This window comes from Gymnoscopelus braueri (assembly GCF_963280865.1).
Source record: "Gymnoscopelus braueri genome assembly, chromosome: 12".
NCBI classification, from domain to species: domain Eukaryota; kingdom Metazoa; phylum Chordata; class Actinopteri; order Myctophiformes; family Myctophidae; genus Gymnoscopelus; species Gymnoscopelus braueri.
In genome coordinates, this window is record NC_137614.1 from 22,594,190 (window position 1) to 22,619,854 (window position 25,665).

A 25,665-nucleotide genomic window follows, 5' to 3' on the forward strand; every position below is an offset into this window, starting at 1 on the left:
CAGAGGGAGAGCGAAAGATGGAGAGAAATAGAGAAAGGAAGATTGTGAGAGAGGAAGAGTGTGAAGGAAAGGGTTTGAGAGCTTGATAGACCAACCTGAAGAGAACGACAAAATAGATGAAGGAGAGGGGATGAGAAATTCATTTGTCTGTGATAAACTGGGCATATCCTTAAATTCTATCCAACTGATGGCAAGCATTTGATTATTGATAGAAAATGTGTTAATCCCCTAATGGTTTGTGTGTATTACTTCACTTTATAATGTTTTAAAACATTTTAAACTAATTTGTGAGAATTACAACTGTCCTCGTATCATCACCTCATAGTCATACTGTAAGTTGACTTATTTCCTAGAAAATAAAAGGCTCATGCACCTTTACACCAAATAATGGAATAATTTTTCATGTAATTCAGTACGTTATCTGCTCAAGTGTTCATTGCTCTGTGATTATCTGAGAGTCATCAATAAAATAAAATAAAATAAAACCTCAACTTCAGCAGACCTTCTTGACCTTAGAGTTCTAGGGTTGACCTCAGTTCTCGCCGTGACTTATCAGCAGCTCAACAAGGCACACAGCAACATCAGACAACTTATACTATGGCTGTCTTGTCTTCCTGTCTGTCTTTGTGTCTCTGTGACAATGGGGGACATTCTAACCAAAATGATAGAGTGACATTCCAGGGGCTGGCCGCTGGGGCCAACTGTGATGTCACAGCTGCGGAATTCTGGGCGTCTAAGCCTGAAAGCCACAGAGAGAGAGAGAGAGAGAGAGAGAGGGGGGGGGATATATGTAGATGGAATAGGACAGACAGACAGGGCAGAGTGTGAGAGAGAGAGATTTGAAAAAAATTGCTGCTATTTGTCCCAAAAATGTTAAACCAAGTGAATGCAAAACATTGAAATATTGTTGTTCAGTTACTACTGAAGTTAAAGCAGTCATACAGCAGTTATTGTATGTTTACTATACTACTGCTAGTAGTAGTAGTTGTATTATTATTATCATTATTATTATTATTATTATTATTATTATTATTATTAGGCTGTATTATTATTATTATTATTGTTATTATTATCCTCTTGAGCAACGCTCAACAACAATAAAACAATACATACAGTATTAACGTACACATTACAATGATACAGCATTTTGTGCGTTTGCAAGTTCTCATTTATACTTCTGAGTGATTTTTCTGGCACTTTATTATAACTGATTCCATGTTTACTCTGTCGATTAGATGTTTCTTGGGGTGTGATCATGATTATAGAAATTACTAGAAATTCTTAAAAATTCTGGAACATTAAATGTTGTTATAGTATCTTCTAGTGATGAGCGGGTCGACCCGTAACCCGCGGGACCCGCGGGTCAACCCGCGGCGCGGGTAGGTCGAGTCAGGATTTCAGAGAAAATTATGCGGGCTGAGGGTGAGCGGGTCAGCCGCTCTCCACGAAAAAAAAAAAAAAAAACCCTATTTTGACCAACATGCTTGTTTATTCAGCCCATGACAATGTTGTGCTACTGTAGACATATAAAGGGACTTTGGGTACTTAAAAGAGCGCTATATAATATATATATATATTCCCACCGCGGGTCGCGGGGCGGGTTGAGCCATAGATTTATATATGGGTTCGCGGGGCGGGTTGAGGCGGGTCGCGTTCCGTCGCGGGTTGGGGCGGGGCGGGTCATGAAAAAACCCGACCCGCACATCACTAGTATCTTCAAACTAAATTCCCATACAGTGTAATTAATTGCGTGGAAACAAACTGGAAATGAGGAACAGAGTTGATGTGGAAATACTGATTTATTGTTTGTAAGAAACTTGATTCAGCAAAGAGTATTTCTCAAAGAATATAACAAAAAAACAACAACAGCTCAAACAGTACACAAAAAAAGAGGAAGTAGACAAAATGGAGGCATGTGGCACTTGGCCCACAGTGTACAAGAATCTTGGCACTGATTGGTTGAATAAGCAAGGTCGAGAGGTCAGGGATCAGACAAGCACCACAGTAATTTAAAACTTATATTGAGACTTTTGTAGAAGATTTTTCCATTACACCTCTGTAGATGATGATAAATCATTACGTTCATTTATAAAGTTTTGTTGTTCATTCTTAATACTAACCACCAAGTCAATATTACATTGTCTCTCATATGGATACCGTTCCAGTGGGTACCTAAACCTTGTGGGCATCTCTCCGTTGGCAGTTTTTTCAAAAACTTAAAAGAAAAAAGAATAATAAATGTATGGTTTGTTAATTGGTCGGAAAGAATGTAGAGTATACATGATTCTAAGTAAACATGCACGTACATCATTATCAGACCTAACTTTACCCTTCAACTTCTTGTTTTATCCCTCAAATGACTGGATATCACAGGTTTTGTACTAGCAATGTGTAGCATTTGTAAACAAAAAAAAAAAGATTGGGCCTCAAATGTAAAAAAATAAAATAAAATAGGTGTAGATATCAAATCAAATATAGAATATAAAATAAATAAATATATGTTTTTTTTTAATGGTGCCCAGTATTCTCAGGGGCCCACTGTTCCGGTTACAATTCATATAACACATAATACCCAGACGTGGAATTAGGTAGGTCATAACAACCTGAGCCAGTCGGAATGAGGTGCTGACTAACAGGTTCTTGAAATGGCTATAATATGACCATGAGCTTCTTTAGGTATACTGTATCTGCTGAAGTCAGCAGAAAAATCCTCTACCAAAATAAAATGACAAACACTTCATAGAAACAGGAGCTCTCAAGGTATACGCACACATCAGATAACCTGAATCAGACAAGAGTTTATTACTAGCGAATATGTTTAGTATTTTGTCTGCTGTCTGGTTGCCTTTTCACCTAGTCAGACACAAACGGAAACCATTACAAGCCAACAACATATTCAGTGGAGAATGGGAGGTAACATGTCAGCGGGATGGAGCAAGCAGGACACTATGAAACGAAGTTTGTCCTCCCCTTGCATTGCATAATAAAATACTCTCCTTCACTTAAGCTGAACTACACTACAATGAAACAATGACTTCCTGACATATTTCAAGCACTGAAGATCTGAAATCCTATATCTAAAATTTCAAGTTTATAGGTAAAGGTTATTTCTGTGTCTCAGAAGCATCAGGGACAAGGATTATGATGAGTGTCTTTCAATCCAATTGATTTTCACCTCAGATTTTGTGTGTTAAACTCGTGTAGTGTGCGTCCAACCAGTGATAAAAAAAAGTAAATGAAAGTTTCCCAAAAGCAACTTCATACTAATACCAAAGGTTTCCCCACACAGGCAAACACCCTTTGAAATTGCGCATGGGTTTCCAAAATACAATTTCGTATCAACACGAGTTTTAGTAAATGGTTCAGTCTCAACCAATTATAGAAAAGGAGGAATCTAAAATAACCTATTACAGGATGTCTGAATGTTTTTAAACAACTTCATCCTTGTGTCGGTTTTAAGATATCCATCAACCAACAATCAAGAGGGAAAGTCCAGCTAATTAAAATTTGACTAATGAGAAGAAAATAACTTAAGTACATTTTGGAAAACCCATACCCAAGGTCTCAATAACTAAGTCACCATATCACAAAGCATTGAAAGCAACAAACATTTGTGCTTAAAATCAAATAAAACAAGAGTTTTTTAACAACTCAATTATTTAACTGCTGTGCCCCCCCCCCCGCCCCCCAAAGAAAGTTAGCACTATGATTATCTCAGCATCAAAGTTAAACTACACATTCTAGAAAGTTATGAATAGATCTCAAAGCTGAACCCAAATGGAGGTGTGTCTATAATCATGTTCTCTCAAGGCAACATACAGAGTTAAAGAATGTCAATCTAAAACATAACAAAACAATTCAAAACATTCCATCTTCCTGTTCTGTGATTTCAGTATTTGTTTCTATAAGGCTTGTGATAGCCTTTTATTTTGGTACCAGACAATTGTCAAACCGTTTATACTCCATCGTACAACGGTGTCACTTGCTGACATGAACTGTTTTTCCAAGTTTGAAAATATGTTCTTTTGGGCAAACAACACATCTTACTATGGAGTAAAAGTAGACATAAAACTCCAACACAAAATGGTCACAATCCAGAGTCAGTTAATTATACAAGCCTACTGTTGTTGCTGAGTAACTGGTGATCCTATTCCAGCTTAATTATAACAGTGGATCTCAACTTTGGTCTTCGGGACCCAGAGTACTGCTGGTTGCCATTCTTATCCAGCCATCTAATCACAAAGTATGCTATACCAGGATCACCTGGTGATGGTATAGGTTCATTCTGGTGGATTAGAACTAACTTTGCACTCACAGTTGAGAACCACTGCTTCATAAGTCAAGAGTATGTTAGTGTACCCCACCATGCAATGGAGGCCCTCATTACATGTTGGCAATAGACAACAATTTATGCAGTGCTAGACAGTACATCTTGGGAATGCAGAAGGAATGACCTCAGCATTATTGCTTTAATCAAATAGGTAACATGGTATTTTAACATATTTCATTTACATTGCAGTGGGAATGGCTTTGTGAAATGCCATTTGCTGTCTGATTATGTGCTATGGAGGGCCTGTGGTCTACGTAGGATTTAATTCCTACCAAAATATTGTTATACGATGGCGTCGCTCGCCAAAAATACCCTATCCGCAAGCTCACAAACGCATTGCATCAAGTTTGTAGATCTGCCATCTTCAGTGAGCAACGCAGTCGTATGACAGATAATAAATATAACATTATTAATCTCCCACACACACTGGTAGGTGTGCAAATTAGTGACATGAACTGATGGGGTTTGATTACCAGCGGTACTTCCACCCCTAGGTCAAAATTTGTATTTTATCACTCTGCAGCCAGTATGTTTATGCTTAATGTTTTGATAAGATAAAAGCCCCCTTTGACAAGAGCCAAACAGTCTCCAGTCAAAACTCAGATGAGCATAGTCATATTACAGTTTGATTTCATTAGCATATGCATTTAATTTGTCTTAAAACTACAGCTTTGAATGCTAGTGTAACCATTTGTAACATGTTGTTTCAAACCATTTTACAGAAGCCATTAAGTCTGTTTCAAACTAAAACATCCAAGATCCACCCAGAATACCTCCAATGTCCTTTATTTTCTGACTTCTGTCCGGAAAAGTGATTTATAACCATATGAGGACTTCCTTACAATACTTAAATCATAGTACAAACATTTGCCAAAAAGAGAATAGTATAAAGTCACACTTATGAAATTATGAAAAACGTACTTGTCATTAAAGAAAAGTGTATTCTTTTTTTTAACCAGGAATAAGGCATTCGATAAACAGTTAACATCTGTCATCAAGCAACAGAGACAGGCAATTTCTAAAAGGAGATTGACTTTTTAGTCTCTAGATTACACACTTATAAAGAATTTGTTATTTTCAACACGTGGGTCTCATTTGGGGTACTATACATCTGTGCAACCTTTTGTGTATGTAAACAGCGGATTTCATGTACACTCGCCTTACATATGCTCAGATTTATGTAACAAAATTGCAGCAAACAATTTACATTACTATAAGGCAGGTTGGCAGAACTTTAAATGTCCCCAGAGGAGCAATTGGTTGTGTGGGTATCACTTAAGTTATGTAACAAAAATAACACAAATGTGAAGTGGTCCCAGATTAGAAGCACATTGAAGTGTTGAAAATGACACATCCGTTTTATAAACAGTGTCAACATAATTTCTTTAAGTCCACAGTACACAGCTTTCATGTTAAAATTGGCCACAAATCAAGGCTTGGAAATAGCAAAGCAGTGGGGGTGGGGGATAGACACTCGTATTCAGTGTACATTCCCAAAGAAGAAAACAACTTTGGTTTGACAGATTGGCAAGTCATTGATCCCATATTATTACTGAACACATGACAGGCTTGGAAACGAACAGACCAAAGCCAGCAGTTGAAAAGTCATGGAAGGAAACTGACATAGTTCTCACCCGGTCACAGTGGCTGTTTGGACTCCAAAGCTAAGCAGTAACACATATTTTTTAACTATTACTATTTTACCACCAATATATTTTCTCCATATAGTGGTTGGTTAGCTGCTACAGTGGCTGGTAGGGGAGACAAGTCTGGTGGTCAATTCTCGGCCTGTTCGGCATCATTCATGGTAATTTATACTTGACATGTTTTCAACAGAATAAAGTGATTCAAACTTTTTTCAGTTGAACATTTTTTTCAACCAACACTTATCGAAAGGGTCACTTAATGCAGTATAAAATAGCCTTTAGTGTTGGTTAAGAGGGGTTTATTAAGGGTCACTTGTATAAAACCGTGCATATGCCTTAAAACAAGCACTCAAAGAGACGATAAAACATACAAAAAGATCATTTGTGATCTTGCAAATACTTTTCATTAAACATTGGCATATTGACCAAAAGGCTGCTGTCTGGAAAGGGTGGCTCAACAAAACAAAAAACAAGCAGGGTTCTTGGAGTTAAGAACTGCACATTTAAGAAAGAACCATCAGCAACAATCACAAGATGACATCTAGAACGTCAACATTGGGGGGAGGTGGTCCACAAAATTACAATATGTGGTAGACAGTGATAATAGTGAGGGGGGACCTTATGTATAAAAGGTGAATTTGTGGCTGATGGGGAGTCAAACATACAATGAAAACAATGACCTCTCAAAACCTAAGAAAGTACGAGGTCTTGCAAAAAAAGAAAAAGTAGTAAATAAGTGTGAAAATGGGGGAAAAGGAGATAACAGACAGTTTTTTCAATCTTTGTTTGTCAAACACGCCGAAACCAAGACGGCAGCGCCAGAGTCTGGACAGAGGCAAGTGGAAGACCTTTACTGCTGCCTCGCCCCAAACCACAACTGAATGTCTTACACCCACCCCACATAATATATTACTTTTACTGACACCATTTCAGTTCCTGAATTTATTGAGCTAAATGGCTCAAAAGAAAAAAAGGGACACAAAATGGCCACCCACACAACAGCTGCAGATGGGAGCGGTGACAAGAGGAGACAAACGACAGTTAGTTTGGAACGAGTCTTCTTGACTTCAGACGGACAGTATGGTCTTCAGAGGAGGTTCATCACAACTGATTGGTTTCTAATTGATTTTGCACTTGAAAACACACATACATTACACACACACTCTCGCTCACACTCACACAGAAAACATTTTGTTTTGTTAAAGTCCAATATTTCAAGAAACCAGATGTTATATAATCTGGCTTTTGGGGAGCAGTGGGGTCTGAAGGACACAGGGAATGGGTTGGAACTGGAAACTTCTCACTGACAGGTGGAGTGTACTGGGAAAGAAAAGGCAGTGACTGAAATTAGTTGATTGCAGAGTAGGGCTGGAGTTTCCTATAAGATTCAACTGCAGGGGTTGAGGACACCGCAGGGGACCACGTGTTGGTATCAGTGGTTTCCCAGCAGGGCTCATGGGTTCTCGATCACAGGTGGAAATATAACACATGGGTGTGTTTTCTTGGAGGTACCAGCTTGAAGTTTATGGGCATTACAGTAGGGTGGTGGGGGGCTGGGATGGGATGGTGAAACTGTAGAGAAATAGGGTTGGTAGACCAGATCTTACGTCTAATGGGACTAAAACTCCTCCTGTTCTTCTGACTCAGCATCTGGTATCACAAAGCCCTCCTGTGGAGAGAGAGAGAGACATTAGGTATTGAATGAATGGAGGGAGAGAGAGAGAGTGAGGATACGACCCGAGATGGATCCAAACCTATAGGGTTTCATGTAGGGCAGTGACAAACTGCCAAAAGGGCTTTAGTTCGCGAGATACCCCTACCAGAGGTAGCACCAAACACAACATTGTTTTGCCTCATCTCTAAGGCCTTCCATACATGAAATGGATGATCTTGTATAAAAAATATCTTACTACGAAAGTGGTGAAATTGCTATACACCACCCCAACAAAGCAAAGCCTGGCCGTCTAGGGGTTGAGGCATATTAACTCATGTAGATTCACAATGGAAGCACAGAGATTTAACTCCATCAGTATGCAAGCTACATTTACACAACTGATATTGCTGGATTCAGTATAACCACACCTTTCCAACAAGCCTGCGTTTCATTAAGTAAGATCCATACGTCAAAAAGCTCACAGCAGAAGGCCTTAATGCATACTATTATTACTACTACTAAATGTTGCTCAACAGAGAGATGATGTTCATAAAACTGTCTCCATATACAGATGATATACTTTGCTTCAAAATAAAGGTATCTTATCATGCATCATGTAGAGCTACTCCAGTAAGACCACCATGGTTGCTGGATTCAGTATAACCACACCTTCCCAACAAGCCATCATATGTGTTGCTATGGCAATCCATGTCAGATTCACTACAAAGTAAAGAAAACATTCTACATAGACCTATTGTAGGTTTGTGTTCAAATAACTATATCTCCTATTTCCAGGGATGTCCTGGCTTCAAGTTAGCCTGGTAAACCCCCTCCCTCCGGAAATCTCATTTGCATTTGATTTCAGGGAGGTCTGGGATTGCGCAGGGAGTAAGCATGCCCGAACACTGCGTGTTCGAACCAATCAGCGGCTGCTAGGGGCGGGATCATCCAATCAGCTGCCTAGTAGCTTGAAAAAAAGAAAAACTGTCTGTCATCGATTCTGCGACCGAAGTCTCAGATGGGAAGTAGGCTGTGAAACAAATGTGTGTCGCAAGCTTCTTCTATTTGACGGTGTCAGGTTAGCTTCAAGTATGGCAAATGTCTTTTAAAATTGTTTTAATTTATTTTTGGGCTTTTAGGCCTTTATTTGACAGGACAGTAGGCTGACAGGATGGGGAGAGAAAGGGAGTGACATGCAGCAACGGCCGTCGTGAGTCGAACCCGCGACACACTGTAAAGGCGGTTACACACCGGCGAATATAGGCAAAATTCGGACTCGTTCCGAATAATTAAAAGACGCTTTTTCACTCCATGTAAGCTTGCATTGACTTTATACGTTTAAAAAAAAAAACGTATAAAGTCTATTATTCGCATGAAAAAAATCGCCCCGGTGTGTAAGGACCTTTAGGCTACAGTGAGCCTAGGTGCCTGGACCGCTACGTCAGCGGTCCAGGCCAAGTATACCAAGTTTTAAATCTCTCAGAGCTTCCATTGTGAATCTATATGAGTTTATATGCTTCAACCCCCAGACGGCCAGGCTTTATAAAATATATATCAATTTGACCACTTTTGCAGTAAAATATTTTTATACAAGGCACAATCAATTTCATGTATGGGAGGCCTTAGCGATGAGGAAAAACTATGTTGTGTTTGGTCCTACCTCCGGTAGGGGTACCTCAAATTATTTAGGCCATTGTCACTAGGCTAATGTACAGTACTTGTGCAGCCTAACCGCTTACTTAATGAAACACAAGGTTCCATTTACTTATTCTCTCTCTGATCAACAGTCCTTTGTGTCTGGAAAATTTCCTTCATGCCGAATTCAAGAATAACAGAGCAATCAAAGAAAACAAAACTTTATTGGGAATTAATTATTATTGAGCAGTTTAGTTTTTTAGACAGGACAGGACAACATAGAGTGACAGGAAGCTCATTGCAGAGCGTAGAGTGACAGGAAGCTCATGGCAGAGAGGTTAAGACATTCAACACATGGCTCTAGTCTAGCCAGAACCTGAGAACATTGCAATGATCAATCTGTAAACAACTGTCAGCTACAAACAGTTATCATTTGATGTCCAATTTTTTTTACAGTGCATGCATAATCTACTTGACACTGGATTTTTCCCTTTTACGTAGAAAGTAAGAAAGCTGACAGGGATACACAATAGAAAGTCTCCAGACTAGTTTAACAGGAATATCTACAAAAAAACGTGCTAGGCAATACAGTTAAAATACTATAGGACTAAAAGTCCTGAGGCAGAGCCAAGTTGCTCTACTGACAGTAGTTTAGTTTAAGGAATCAACGACAGCTGCAGACTCACAGCAAACAGTCGGCACTCGCAGAGATTTCTTTGCGTTTTTAATTTACAGCAGCAGCAGTCTGAGAAACTGACTTGTTTCGGCTCTTCAGGCCCTCATCAGCGTGTGCGTTATTATAAACGCAGACATTGCTTCTGTGAGTGTGGACTGTTTCTTAAGACAAGAGGCATTACAGTCCAACAGGGGTTTCCTCAGCGTGGGATGTGGGAATGATTCTTGCTTTGGATAACTATACTCTCCATTTCACACACCACATGGCAATGCATCACAACCATATAGACAACATATAGATGAGAAAAACATTGCTTTGGTTGTTTAAGAATGATATTTCACTGCGACAAAGACTAGAGCCCCTAGAAGTCATATAGTAGAGGACCACTATCACTTGAAAACCCATGTTTGAGGGGTAGAGAATGTCTATGATGCAAGAAAGAACTGAATCTCATGACTAACAAGGGATTTGAAATTACGTGTTAGCATACAGAATGACTGTAAAGGCTTGTTTCAATTGAAACACAGCTGTGAAATACAGTTAAAAGTTTGTGATTTGAACTCTGAGATTTGGCTGCGAGTACGTTGGCTGTGACATACAGATGGAATGTCAGGGTTGTTGTGAACTCACATCTGTGGCGTAGAGGATGTCTATAATCCTCTGCAGGGTGGGGTCTCCCTCCCCTTCCTTCTCCTGGCAAATCAGCTCAATGTTCCGCAGCTTTCCAAAATAAAAGTCCCTCTCCTTCTCCATGTCCTGGATGGTGGACTTCAGCATGTCCACCTGAAGATAAAATAGGAACATGTAAAACAGAGGTTCCAACCCTTTTGCAGTGCAGAGCTACCATTCAAATGTTACAATTTTATTTCACCAAAGCCCTTTGCAATTAATGAATATTACACAAGAGGGTATGCTTAACTATTATTAGTGGCACAACATTAATACAGTCAGGAGTACTCCCAAAATAACAGCCTTTTTGCAAGTGTCATCTCCTTTCCCCTGAAAATACGTGGGGTCTGACTGAGACTAGTTCCTGTTAACCTGTCAGTCCAGAGCCATTGAGATGGCTCTGGGCCAGCCAACTTCAGCCAATAAACTAAATAAGACATTGTGACTTCTCAAACTGAATAAATACCACATATAGAAAAACAAAACTTTAGTCATCTCAATGTCATTGCAACAAAGATATCCTATGATTTTAGATTTTATAACAGATTTAGCTACAATGTCTGCAAGCTTCAAATGCATTTATTAACTGTAGTGCTGTGACATAAAGACACCATGAGAATGTCAGAGTGAGAGGAGCTTCTAGTACACAGTCAAATCAACTGAGGTGTGCCGTCATGCTCATTTGAGAATGGCTGGAGAGACTATTTTCGACCAATCAGATTAGTTGGTCAGAACTACCCGTTGTATCATGCAATACATTCACCCATTCCCACACCCAGTCACACACTGAGTCACCGATAACGGAGGAATCCATGCAAGGCACCAACCTGCCAATCAGGAGCAGTTAGGGTTTCAGTGTCTTGCGCCATGACACTTCAGACCTGCAGCCAGGAGGAGCCAGGGATCGAACCGGGAACATTCCAATTCCTGGACGACCGCTTTACCTCCTGAGCCACTCCAGACCGCGATATTTTGATTAGATTGGGGTCTGTGGAATTCAGTGTGCGGTATGACAATAACAGCTCTATAAGTGGTAATAAACTGTCTGCTAAATGCTTAACATGTAAATCAAAATGGGTAGTGCCATTGTTTGGTTGGTGTGCGTACCCCAATACCAACAATAAATACAATGAATAAATAGTGGGCAAAAAAAACTAATGTAATCTAAAATAACTCCCAATTTTCTCCAGAGAACCACCTTCACACTGTTCTGTGGAGGAAAAAAATGGCTGTTGTCAAAACCTGACCTCCTGCATAAGCTCTGCTTTATCGTCTCCGCCGACCCCCATCCCTGGCCTCCTGGCTCCGCTTGCCGTCATCTTGGGCGCAACCTTGGCGACAGGCGTTCTCTGAGGAGCTAAGGATAGAGAGACAGTGGTCAAAGGAAGAACCAAAAAAAAAGCATGTAATGTGTTAAGGCTGGCTCTAGGACACCATCTCCATTGAAAATATTATTAATTTAAGCCTCTTGGATTGTGAGAATTGCATGGCCAATACTGTGATATGTATACATCAGTGTGTGAACTTCAACTAACCTTGGTTGAGTGTCTTCTTGGGGGGCTTGTTGAGAGCAGACATGGGTGCGTTTGCGGGCATTGCTTCCTGTCCCTGTCGTGCCTCCACAGGGTCGTAAGGTTTGCCGTCATAGTTGGCATCAAAGAATTTTTTAAACCATTGCACATACTCAAAGTTGTCCTGGAACTTTCCCTTCACCAGCTTGTCCACTGGAATGATCTGTGAACAAGAAAGGGGAGATGAGAGAGGAAGCAAAAGAGCAGGATTGAAATTAAACAATTGGGTGGGTGAGGGGGGCATTTTATTGATTTATATATTCCACAATGGACCACAATTGAAACAAGCCTTTGGCTTTTTTGTGTCTCATCCATTTGCTCGTCGTACTGCTGTACTTTGAAAAATACAATATTCAAATCAATCAATATTTGTGAAAAACTATTGCCGTTTTCCAGAAAAGAAATTGTCCCTGTCAAATAAACAAATTAAAAAAAAATCTGAATTCAAACAGGACAGTGGAAAGCAACAAGAAAGAAAATGAACACACAGTACTGAATGAAAATGCAGTTTCAATTAGTTGAATTATATATTTTTGTTGTGCAAGAACACTACTAGGAAAATTATTTGGTGTTTTTGAAATTACAATGAATGAGATTACTTGTGATTGTGTGCATGTGAACAGTCACAATGTTTTTTCTGCAGACACACAAGTTGCCCTGGTGGATGACAAAGTAAGAATCCATACCCTACAAATGAGGCTATAGTCCTTCCTGCAGCTGACTCCAGTTCAAACTCACCCAAGGCACTAAACTTCGTTATCCCCCTTCTCTCTCTTTTTTCTCCCAATTTATTAGTTATGCCAATTCCCAGTTTTCCTCCTCATGGGTAATCCCTGTCACTGCTGTCCCCTACAGATGATCACGTTGGAGTTGTAGACAACGACGTCTACACATGAAATCATCAGCCGCATCTTTTCACCTGACAGTGAGGAGTTTCACCAGGAGGACGCAGAAACACGCCATCCCTCATAGTTTCGCACCTCGATGAACAGGAGCCCTGAACAATCCTCTAGGAGTCGGTAGTTCAGTGACAGACTCACCCTCACCACCCAGCTTCCCACCAGCTATCACAAATGTGTTTGCTGGAGTGCCCGGCCAAAATGTGGCACCATGGAAGATTCTAACCCCTCGTCTCTGTGGTGGTTGCCTGGGACTTTACCCTTGCATTCACCCGGATGCCCACCTTCCCGTCGCCCTCTCTCACACACCCCGTTTTGGCAGCTAATGAGTAGCTGGGACCTAATTAGCAGCTCACAGAGCTCTGTGTGAAATGCCAGCTAGGTTGCCAACCCACCCTCACTACTGGCACTGGAAAAATAAACACCAGCCTGCCAGAATGGGATAAACACACACTCACCCCCTAATGTTGTGGACAGTCAGACACACATACATACTGTGTCACCGACAACATGTACAAATCGAGTGTGCACGCACATGGCAGATAGTGTACATGTCAGGTAGACATGCACACACACACACACACGTCACAAAAAATAAACGGTGAAAGAAAGGAGAGAGTGGAGAGAATTAGACCTTAACCATGTCGACCAATGCAAAAACATTGTGATTACATGGCATACAGGCTGAGAAAATGCAATTTTCCAGTCCCATTTTGGACCTGTTATTATAGGCAAACATTTTCAAAAGTAAAAAAAACACTGAGCTTGTAGATTTTTGAACAGGTCATTAATTAAAGTAATAATTAATTACTTTAATAAAAATAAAATAAGTAAGTTGACAGCCGGAATGTAGACGGCATCCGGGAGCAGTTTGGGTTGGCGCCCCAGTATGTGTCTTCCGTGAGGAAGAAGCCCAACAAATCCACGGTGGGGCCTTTAGGAGGGCCATTCAAGCAAGCCGCAAAGGGAGCCTGCAGCAGTACCACCACGGGCCAAGACACCATCACACCAGAATGAAATGTTTGGAGCGGGGGAGTCTGGTGCAACGCTCAGGTCCTGGACCTGATGAGACGGAGGAGGAGCCCGGCCAGGAGGCCATCCACAGAGCCTAGTCCCTCCACATGCCAGAGTATCTCCTCTCCCCCATTCCTGGCAGAGTAGTTTCGGACAAGCGTATTGAGTGGCCCTGTCTTTCCCTATTTAGGACTGACCGTGGGTAGCTACCTGGGACGTAAGTCGGGGCTTGATCAACCCTGGCTGGGTCACCTGGGCGAGGGTGTATATGTTGCGAGACCCAAAACATCCTATGACCCCAGGCTACAACACTGATGATACGTCCCAGGTGCATCCATGTGATGTTTTTTCGTTAAATTCAATATTTTCATATATTGAATGTGTTTTAACACATTGAGTGCCAATCTTAAGGATTTTAACAAGGTCTATGGCGACGTGAAAAAAACAACAATAAAACGTTGGCACTGGTGAGTACATTATGAGATTAACCTCTGGCATGGAATGTGTTAATATAAAAATATTATCTACAAAAAAGCAATTTTTTTATTCGTTTGCTTATAAGTAAAATGTTCTCAAATAGAAACTTTAGTCTCAAAAACCAGGATCGGCAACGGACACAGATCTGTCATCGGTCGGGCTCTAGAACCAACTACAGAAGTCCAGCGTAGGCCATAATGCGAAGGTTGATGGTTTGTTTGTCTCAATAAACAAGTATTTAACCTTCAAGTGTAAATGACTTCTGTGCGTGAGATTCTTCAAAAATACTGACTTACTGATGGTCAAAAAACACAGACTGTACTTGAACATAACCTGGATCCTTGTCGGAAGTGTGTGATGTCATGTGTGGTTTCGGTTGAGGACTATTCTATATCACTGTCAGTGCCGCCAACAGAATTTGTGTTTTTATTCTCAGTGCTGAGGGGAGTGACGCAACCCTGACAGGATAAACAGAGGAATCCAAAGCATGATATAAGAGATGACAGAGCGGTGAAAAGGAAGAACATAACATCTAGTCAGGTTTGAACACATGACCTGACTAGATGACAAAGGAAGCCCTGCTAGCAGAGAGGATCATTCAGTACCGAGTCTGGCTGAATGCTAACAGTAGTAGAATATATTGTTGTGTCAGGGAGGGATATTAGCCAAAGGCCAGGAGTCAAATGCTGGGAAAACAGCTGCGGAACTTAATAAAATAAGTTTCTATTAATTTCTCTGTTTCGTCAATCCATTCAGGTTCTATTTGTCTACTTTATCAGACATATTGAAGAAAGTGAGCAATGTTGAATAAGAGATCACATTCTATTCTTAGCAAGCATGTTCTTCATGATAAGCTGGGACCAGCTCTCGGTTTGCACTTGACATTTCTGACCCGACTGACAAGAGTGGCTTATATTAGCTGGTCACAGCTAAAAGGCAAGTTAATATTCAGGTTTGATACAAACATCAAACTGAATTTTAGGGTGTATTAACCAAAGTGGCCAATGTGTAAGATTTGGAGATCAGGAGAAGATAGGAGAGAGGAAAAGAGACAAATAAGATGTATTGTAATCTGCATGTTAGCACTAAAAGTAAGGGAGCAGTAAGGAAGTTGCTGTTATAATGTGTAGTTTGCATGTTAGCAGTATTAGGAAGGAGATGGTACAATGTGTAGTTTGCATGTTGGCAGTAAGGACGGAGTATAATGGTACAATGTATAGTTTGCATGTAAGGAAGGGGATGGTACAGTGTATAGTTTGCATGTTAGTAGCGCTGCCCTACAAAGTTATGGAAGCAACATTCTTGGCAGCTTACTTTGTCGACTCCCATCTTCTTGAAGGAGGCCTGCAGGAGTTTGTAGTTGTGAATGTACTCGTGCTCCAGCTTGGCACCGAATTTGACTTTCTTCAGAGGCACACAGTTGGGAAAAAGCATGTCCATGAACTGACAGTAGGCACCACCTACACAAATGAGACAAACGGTCTTAATGAGGTCTGAACAAAAATAGGCTCATTCAAAAGAAATATTAAGACAGACATAGAATTGGAATGAGAACCACTCTGTGGTTGTTTTATAGGGTATGACCAGCAGGGATTAGGGCAGCTGTGCGGATGTCCACTTCACTGACCTTGGCACACCCCATTTTGTTTTGAATAGCCAAACAAAATATCATGGACAGATGTCTTTTCCAATCGCCAGCATGCAAAGTCAGATTAATACAGGACAACATAATACAATTTTAGTTTTACTTGGGCTAGTTTGGGTCTAAGATTTTATTTCCCCCCCCCCCAACGAAGATCTCCATAAGAAATAAATACAAAAATATAAAACTGCAATTTTATTTAGCACTAATCCATTTCACTAATCCTTTTCCAGCCCACCATTCAAAACATTGGTCACTAACCCATCATTCCTACTTTTGGCATGAACAGATTCTCAATAGTCTACACTACAGCAGTGAAACGTGATCTTATCCATTTGTTGGGGACTGGTGATTGATAGCCGTGTTAGCTCACTAGGCCACTACATCATGACAAAGCAATCTGCTCCCCTGAGCGTGATCAGTCTTTTCCCCCCCATAATCTGGTTTCCTCTACACAGTAAAATTGGGAAAGACATGGTATAAAAAGAGAACATGCACTCATTCAATTGTTGAGGTAGAAATAATTTCAACTAAAAATTATTATTTCTAAAGTATTTTTTTGTATACATTTTATTATGACTGACTGATCCCTAAAGAGAATATCTGATGTCTTTCATTCAAAAATGAGAGAGCATTGACACATGACACCTGTTCTGACAGTCATTGACAGTACAAAATGAAAACACATTAAGGGTGCTTTTTGTTGGCAACAGGTCATTTAGGTCCTTGGTTAACCAAATGACAAAGACATCTATTCCTTTGAGGGTGATGTAATCTCTCTTTGTCCTTTTCCAGTATCGGTTCTGTTTCTTGTCCAGGACCACACAGGGACAGACATGATTCAGTAACAGTCAAAATCTATTACACTCAACTCTACAATTGCCCTTCGATGTCTAATCAATGTTTAATGTTACATTCGCAATCCAATATTATGATTAGACACCAGCATGCCCTACCAGGGCTTGGTATAGTTGCAGGGTACCTTTTAATCCAACTGTGCTGGAATGAAATGCAATGCAAATCATCAGCTTTGATTGGTGAAACTCAGGGGTTGGTGCTAAGGGTAGCCCTATTTTCCGGGGCAATTGGAGTTTGCCTTCTGGATGGCCGGAATGGCAAGTGGGTATTTGCGTTTTCTCCCCCGCTATTTATTTATTGACTCTGAGGCAACCTTTTTTGTTATACTATTTGCACAACATGAGATATCTGTCCATATTTGCACAACATGAGATATCTGTCCATAAACACTATCGAACAGCCCCGTTCTCTGTCCAGAGTGCACTCTATCTTCCGTCTCTGTCAAGCAAAACATGCAGTGACCAGACAAACGGCAACATGAGCGAGTGCGTGAGCGGGAAAGAAAGTGATTAAGAGACCCATCTATCCTGACCTGCTGCAAGCAACAGCGAACTGAGTAACAATGTCAAGTTTCACCCCTCAAATATTCATGCGATGTGTCTGTAGTCGAGCGAGTGTACGTTCCCCAAGTCCCGGGCCGTGTGTGTGTGTGTTCGCGGGCACGTAGCTTGATGCAGCGGAATATGCCTCCTTATTTACAACCCTAGTTAATTTGACCTGGCTTAGTCTCGATGTGATAGGCGACTCTACATATTAGCGAGATAAAAACAAGTTCTTTTTTTCCTTTTTACCCCCACCTATTTTGCATAGTGACTAGCACACTCGTTCCACCAGTAATGGTGACCCCACAAACTCCTGTACAATTATTATTTATCAGGCAAGTAGAACATGACCTATACTTGCCCGATGTGCGAGTGATTTTGAGACCTCAACCTGACTCGTTTCTTTTGTTGTTGTTGTGAAAGGTCAAGTTGACTGGCTCTTTTTGTATACCAAAGATGCCACCAATAGTGCACAAATCTTTACTTGATGAAACATCAGGCCATACGATAGTGAATGTTAGAGACTTCTATCAGAGAAAAGCATTTATATTGGGGGCAGCACTGCAGTAGCTCAGAAGGTAGAGTGGCTGCGTTACAGAAGGTCCCCGGTTTCGATCCATGGCCATGTCCCTGAGCGAGACGCTCGTTAAATCTGAGCGAGCCACTGCTGGGTCAGTGCAGAGAAGTAATTTATTTCCCCTCAGGGATCACTACAAATCCTCTTTTCCATATTTTATTGTCACAATTGAAGACCTACTTGCAAGCAAGCAATTCAAATGTAACTTATGCCTTATTTTATTCCTGACTAATCCAAGACCAAAATCATTTCAAGAGACAAAACTGGATGAGAACATGTGAGACACGGAAATTCAATACAAAGAGTGCTTCACTGTTGGACCTTTAGACATACAAGCATTGCACAACTTCCCCCTCTCACATACAACAGACTGTCAGAAGGGAAGTTATGGCTTTAATAGGTTTTCATTATCTATCTCATCTGGGTCATCTGGAGCTTGACATTTGTTGACATTTGTTCTGCACAAGACTAGTATGCACACAGACACACCCACAGACAGACACATAGCCACAGACAGAAAGGCGGCAGTACACTCATAGACAGAAACTGACTCTTTCACTCAGGAATAACCGTATACAATAACTGTATATGATACTGTAAATATGACCTTACACAATAACTGTATATGATATTGTAAATATGACCGTACACAATAACTGTATAGGATACTGTAAGTGCATGAATGTAATGCATCCATATACACGCTCACACACTCCGTACCTGAACATAGCAATTCTATTTTGGTGAGGTTGATTTGTAGCGATTCATTGATCCAGGCCAGCATGTCATGACGACTTAAGTTCTCACTGGTCACTGATGTGGAGTACACGTTCACCGCCATCTGTGGACACAGAAAGGAAGACCTTATGTTAAGGGATAAAAATCATATAGTTAATCACAGAACCACCCTCTTGTACCTCCCCTGTACCGTCTGTTCCTATACTGTCTCCCCCTCAGCTTTCCTACTGTCAGTCTCTCATACACTTTCTCCCCCTCAGCTTAACTACTGTCTGTTTTTCCTACAATGTCTCACATCTCAATTTCCCTCCTGCCGATATATTGTTCCCTCAGGTTTTCTGCAGTCAGTCTCACCGCATGCTTAAGTTCCTACTCGTGAACATTTCCCATTTTGTTCGTTAAAGCCAAGCCAGGCTGGAGACACTGATGCAAATGAGTGTTTGCCTACAGGAAGTCCACCTTTAAATGTAACATAACATTGTGGGGTAACATTCATCACCTCTCTCTCATTGACAAAACTGATGGATAAAAATTTGGATTTTACTGTGCATGTAGTCAAGTTGAATATTGTATAAGATTTGCACACAACGTGCGTCACAGGAAACGGATGTAACCAAATATGCAAAATAGTGCAAATCTTCAAACAAATGAAAGAACAATACATAACATTCATGAAACAATAGGGAGTCAGAGTAGAGGTGAGATGTTGGGATATGAACTCAGTCAGGATAGGGGGGGGGGAACATGTTTGTTTAACCCATTAAAATCTGGAAAGCATCCGTCATTTTAGATTTTTGCGTTGGATATTAAAAAATAGCAGCCATACAAGCTCGCAGCCCAAAGTTTGTACATCTGCTATTTTCAAACTTTTTTAAAAATCTTGCAAGGCGTGAGGACCTACTGATTTAGAAGGCATTTGTAGAATCGGTCTTTATGGGTTAATACAAACATTGGTTAAGGTAACGGCTGACAAGGAGCATGTACAGTACGGTACAAATAAACATTACTGTAGGTAATTGTGAAGTGAGATTTCTCCAATTTGGTGCAGTAAATTGTAACCATACGTTTACCAATGATAGAATGTGACCGTGTCACATTGGTTTGAAAAGAAAACGTGAACTGAACCTACTGAAAGCATTTGTTTGGTGAAAGGTCAAAGTTCAGAGAAATGTGTGTTGATAATATTTTAGATTTTAACCCATTAAGACCTGGAACTGTGTCATTTTTAGATTTGAGCTAAAAAGCATTATTTTACACTTTGGGCTATTCAAAAATAGCAGATATACAAGCTCATAGCGCGGCACCGAGTGCCGCGCTACGAGCTTGTAGATCTGCTATTTTTGAAAAATCTGGAAAATGTGTGCAAATCTTTGAATATATATATTTTTAAAGCGATCATTTTTAACTCAAATCTTTGCTTCTGGGGTCCCTGGAACAACATATTTTGATGGGGGTCCGCGGCCAAATACACATAATTGTGGGGGTCCTTGACATGAAAAAGATTGAGCACCACTGATATAGAAACATACGTTTTTCAGAATACTGTTGAGATTTAGGAGACATGTAGAATCGGCTTCAGGTCTCAATGGTTAACACCAGCATTACAAAATGAACGTCACACACCCCCTAGAGGCAGTTTGCGCACCCCAGTGGGTGCACGTGCACTGTGGAACATTACGGTATGATGCTATCCATTTGTCAAAAAAAAATATATTTTATCATCACATAACCTGATCAAGCAGGTTGTGTCACTACTCACTAGCAGAGGCAAGAAGTGCTACAGGCACAACCGTTAAATCAAATGGAAGAAGAATGTCCTGATGTGAATGCAAATGTTCAGCTCTCAATTATTCTCCAGTTTATTGGGTACATGTACGTTCAGCGACCGATGTAAACACACTGCATCTCTTGAACTATTTGTTTGTGTGACTTAGCATGAGCACCGATGTAAAAGAGAAAAACTGAAAGGGCTGGTGCACCTCACTAAGAAATATATTAATACGTTCTTATCCTGTCAGAATGTCTTGTGTGTGAACTATTTATGGGTCGCAAGTTAACCTAGGCCTGTCACCATGACAGGCTGATCAAAGTTATTCGAGCTAAATACCACTATTTTTTAAAACATTTTAGAAAGTAAATTAATAAATATATGGCCCGTTTTGGCCTTGGTATATTTAGTTTGCTTATTGGTAGCAGTCATTGTTAAGTATCCCCCAGGGGTCTAGAACAGCCTTTTTTTCAATATCACTGACAATAGCCAATCTACAAGCTCACGTTTGGGCCCAAGAATAGGGACATGTGGTTAAAGGTTCAAAATGTAAACATTTAATTTCAATGACTGGAGTGTAGCAACGGTAAACCAACACTTTAAGGAGTAAGTTTTCTGAACAAACCTTTAATACAGGCCAGGGCAATTTTACTATATTTTTGGCTTGGGGTTTATTTTTCTCTATTGTTTAGATCTTTGTACACCATATCTTGGTGCAGCAATAACCAAATTAACTCAAAGATCAATAGCGTACTTTATAATTTGCTGTAATAGCCAGAGCATACCGATACGATGACTTAAGGCAGTGGTTCTCAAACATTTTCATTTGAAGGATCCCCAAATTAATATACATTTGGCCGGAGACGCCATTTGAAAATATTTTCTGCCAGGGACCCCCATAAGATTAAAACCAAATAGCATATATACACTCGCTCCCAATGCATTGCATCACATTGTGAGCTTTGAGGACCACTGACTTAAAGGTTTAAGGCAGCAGTCACGTGAATACCTCACTGTGCAGTGTGCACATGCATGCACACACACAGCGCACACATTCACTTGTGTTAATCCATAAAGACACTTAAGGCCAAGACATGGATACCACGCAATTACATACAGACATACACATCTGCAATCTGCATGTTTTTTTATTTTTTGTGTAAACTTACTATATTAAAATAAGTAAAAACTTCACACGTTCAGTGCTGTGCACAGATACACACACAGAATCCATATGAATATGGCTCATGCATTACGCTACAGTTAGACACATATGTATATAATGACAGACTCCATGTGAGGAGCAGTCAGGCCTGTAGTTTAGCACAGCAGAGTCATTGCTCATCTCTCTACTGCCCAAGGCTGTAGAGGCCGGCTATTTCCTCAACAGCTGTATGCGGTGGCCGAGGGGGGCTTTGCCAAAATAACAGTTGTCTCAGGACTATTGAAAGATAGATCATGTTGTGCATCATGTATGATCGGGGTATTGCATGGGTGGTATACGAGTATCTAATGTCCTGTGCTGAGATTACATGAGAAATTCCAAGCAACAACATAGAGTGATGCTAATGTCAATAATGTATGGGATGCATTAATTCAAGCCAAATACCCCCATGGCTATGTTGTCAATCTTCTGTGTCAGTACAGCAGAAGTAATACAGTGGCAATTAACACCAGGAAACACTGACCACACTTAACATGGTTAATTACTATGAATATATCCACCATTAGTCTACCGGCCTATGATTGATCCGGTAACCATTACGCAAACACCCACTAGGACAGCTCTTACTAGGAGCTACTATGTCAATAAATGTTTTGGTTGGTGCAAGAAAGAGTGACCAAGTTAGCCGTTAGCTCACTTGATACACAGCAGTCAGACCTCAGACAGACAAATTGCGATAGGCCTACTTTCATCCACTTACACGCTAATTCGTTAGCAGACTGGCCCACTTTAGCTACCGGGCAAGCAAACTATGCCGGTAGGTACCCGGTTGGTTTTGTTGCCCTTGAGTTAGCTCAATGGTTCGGACGACTTTAGACAAAATTAATCGCATCCTTGCGAGTGAGTGGCGGAACACACCACTAGTGTTGGCTAATGCTAGCCAGTTAGCGAGCCCCGTTTGGAACCTCACTCTCCAGGATAGCTCCGAGATGAGGTCCCGCTGTCTCGGGTCCAGGCAGAGGTAGAGTCCGTCCAAATGCAGTGAAGATCATCCTTTTCGCAACATCGTATCCAAAAACTAAAGGTAGTCCGAGAATCCTACAGATGTTTGCAATTTCACCGGAAAGTACAATTTTACCGACGGGGTTGAAAAACCCGTTTAAATCGCTTATTTAGTCAGCCTGTGCCATGTTTTCCCATCCAACCCGGAAGAACCCCCCAATGGCAGGTGCCATGTACTGCTCCCGATTCGACTACAAAGGGAAAACATGGCACATGCGGACTAAATAAGCGTTTTAAACGTTTTTTTCCAAACCCGTCCATAACATTTTACTTTCCGGCAAAATTGCAAACATCTGTAGGTGTCTCGGACTACCTTAACTTTTTGGATACGATGTTGCGAAAAGGGTGATCTTCACTGCATTTGGACGGACTCTATCTCTCGCCGGGACACGAGACAGGGGGACCTCATCTCGGAGTTATCGTGGAGAGTGTCAGCAGAGCGAGGTTCCAAACGGGGCTAAACCGTCCTATGGTACCAAGCAGCGCACTATGCTAACGTTGGCTTATAATAAGAGAAGGAAACTCGGGTCATTTGTGTCACTGTGTGTCGGATTGATCTCCCAACATGAACCACCAGCAGTCAGTGGGAGAATTCAACCGTCCATCTGAAAACCCCGCCCAAGTCGCTTCACTCGGGCACCAAAACGGACGCTTAAGGTCCTTGCACACTGGTGCGTCTTTTCGTTGCGTTTTTTTTACAACAATGAAAAAAATTGAAAAAACAATGAAAAAAAAAAAAACGCAACGAAAAGACGCACCAGTGTGCAAGGACCTTTACTGGTTACACAAACACTGTTGACCCACACAACTCAGTAACACAAGATGTCGCCCTGGTCTCCTTCTTGCGTTCCTAAACATGTTTTGTTTTAGCCTTGGATCATCGGCAACATCGATGTAAAAATACATCTATGATAGTCTTGGTCCAAGGCTAGTTTAGTGTTAGAATAGAAATCGAACTCAAGTGGGAAATAAGTCAACATTTCCCACACGCGTCATTAGAATGCAGTCTTATTGTAAAACAAACGCCAAACAAATCATTTCACCGTTAACACAGCAAATATCTGGAGGCACAGTATTCGATAGGTCACAGATTGCGGTGTTACAAGGCCTATAGATTCTGCGCCCTTTCGCCAGCTCCCAGACAGGCAGACAGTGGATGATGAGCTAACACGGCTAACTAGCAGTTTCCCATGCCGGCAAATAAATGTTCCGGTAAGACTAATAGCCGCAGTGGCACGTACCTTTGATTTAGATGTCTTTCACAGTCTCTCGGAGTGGATGATTTAAGTTGTGACGCTATAAACATCCACACTCCAACCTCTAGCTACAGATTATGTGAAGAACTGCTGGTCTTTTCTTCTCCTCTCTCTAGTTGGGCAGCGCAGCAGCAAGTCACTTATGTGCGGTGTTGCCAGATTTTGTGAGAGAAATAAGCAACCCAAAAAACAAAACAAGCCCAAAAGAAGCGACATGAGCACTTTAAACATACAATGGCTATTTAAAAAGAAAAATGAAATAAAATGTGGAAAATACATATTAATTTGGTGGTCCATGATGACATGAAAATACTTGAGAAGCACTGGTTTAGATAATAATCAGATTTTTGTTTGGATGCCTGGCTGCCCAAAGGAACCCTAACTCGCAACTACCAATTTTTACAAGCAACTTTACAGAAAAAGCCCAAGTCGCTTATAATAAGCAGACATGGCAACACTGTCACTTCTGTGTCTGCCGCCAGCGGAAGGAAGGGATTCTCTTCTAGCACAAACGTCATCACGTAGCAAACTTACGTCACTACGTAAATATGTTGACGGAAACATGTTTCAAAAAATGATAAAATAAGCGTAGACAAAATGTGTTATCAACCTTCTCTTAATTTTTGCCAAGTTTCATATTCATAGTACCAAATTTGCTAACCAACGTCCAAATATTGTTGTAAAGCCTTATTACTGTCATACTTAGAAAACTTAACACTAAAACTATGAAAACCAGAACATTTTGAAGAAAATGCTAGTCTATAACCTCGAGCTTATTTTCTTTTCTTTCTCCATTTAATTTTTACTGTATGTAACTGCATTTAGTCCTGTTATTTGTAATTGTAATATTAAAAAGAAAAGAAAACAGGTATTGCATTACTTTAGCTCTAATTTATTTTGTATATAAACTGTGAGCTCTATGTCTGACTTTGAATACTCCTTTTCTTAATACAAAATAAATAAACACAAATAAACGAGACGTAAAAAATGTATGCTACCCAGTACGTTTTAACATTTTTAAAACATAGATGTTTGTGATAATAACTGCATCATCTCAGCACCAGAAGACGGAACATCTTTTTACAGTGTCTGTAACATGAAGGTTGGATAGCTAAAAAGGTTTGTCATTTGATCTGTATAAAAAAAACTTTTATTTCTGAGTGCGAACCTCTTCATTTTTAATACGTTTTTTTAGGACCAGAGTGCGGTGGTAACAGGTAAACAGAAACAATACATTTGTCATCAAAAGGAAGAGTTTTAACAACATACAAAATCAGGAAAATAAATTCTCAAGCAAGCTTCCATATGAACATTTGAAAGACAAACTGCAACACAAGAAGGGCTTAACACAAAACAACCTTTCTTCCATGACAAACGTGGATTTAGCAAGTCATACAAACGCAACTTAAAATGCGGATTTAGCTAGATGAGTCAAACAAACGCAACTTAGACCTGGTCACTATTTAACATGTAAGATGTCCCTAAT

General features: G+C 40.5%; 1 protein-coding gene across 1 annotated transcript; it reads right to left on the reverse strand.

Moving 5' to 3' along the window:
* Positions 1 to 3,859: 3,859 nt before the first annotated feature.
* mapre1b (microtubule-associated protein, RP/EB family, member 1b) lies at positions 3,860 to 24,318 on the reverse strand. The gene is made up of 7 exons (XM_080443652.1): positions 24,165 to 24,318; positions 18,911 to 19,031; positions 15,886 to 16,031; positions 12,146 to 12,344; positions 11,858 to 11,967; positions 10,572 to 10,724; positions 3,860 to 7,645 (listed from the first exon to the last, which is right to left on the reverse strand). Exons 2-7 carry the CDS (start codon positions 19,029 to 19,031, stop codon positions 7,595 to 7,597), a joined length of 780 nt encoding a protein of 259 aa, XP_080299778.1. The 5' UTR covers positions 24,165 to 24,318; the 3' UTR covers positions 3,860 to 7,594.
* Between the last annotated feature and the right edge of the window lie 1,347 nt (positions 24,319 to 25,665).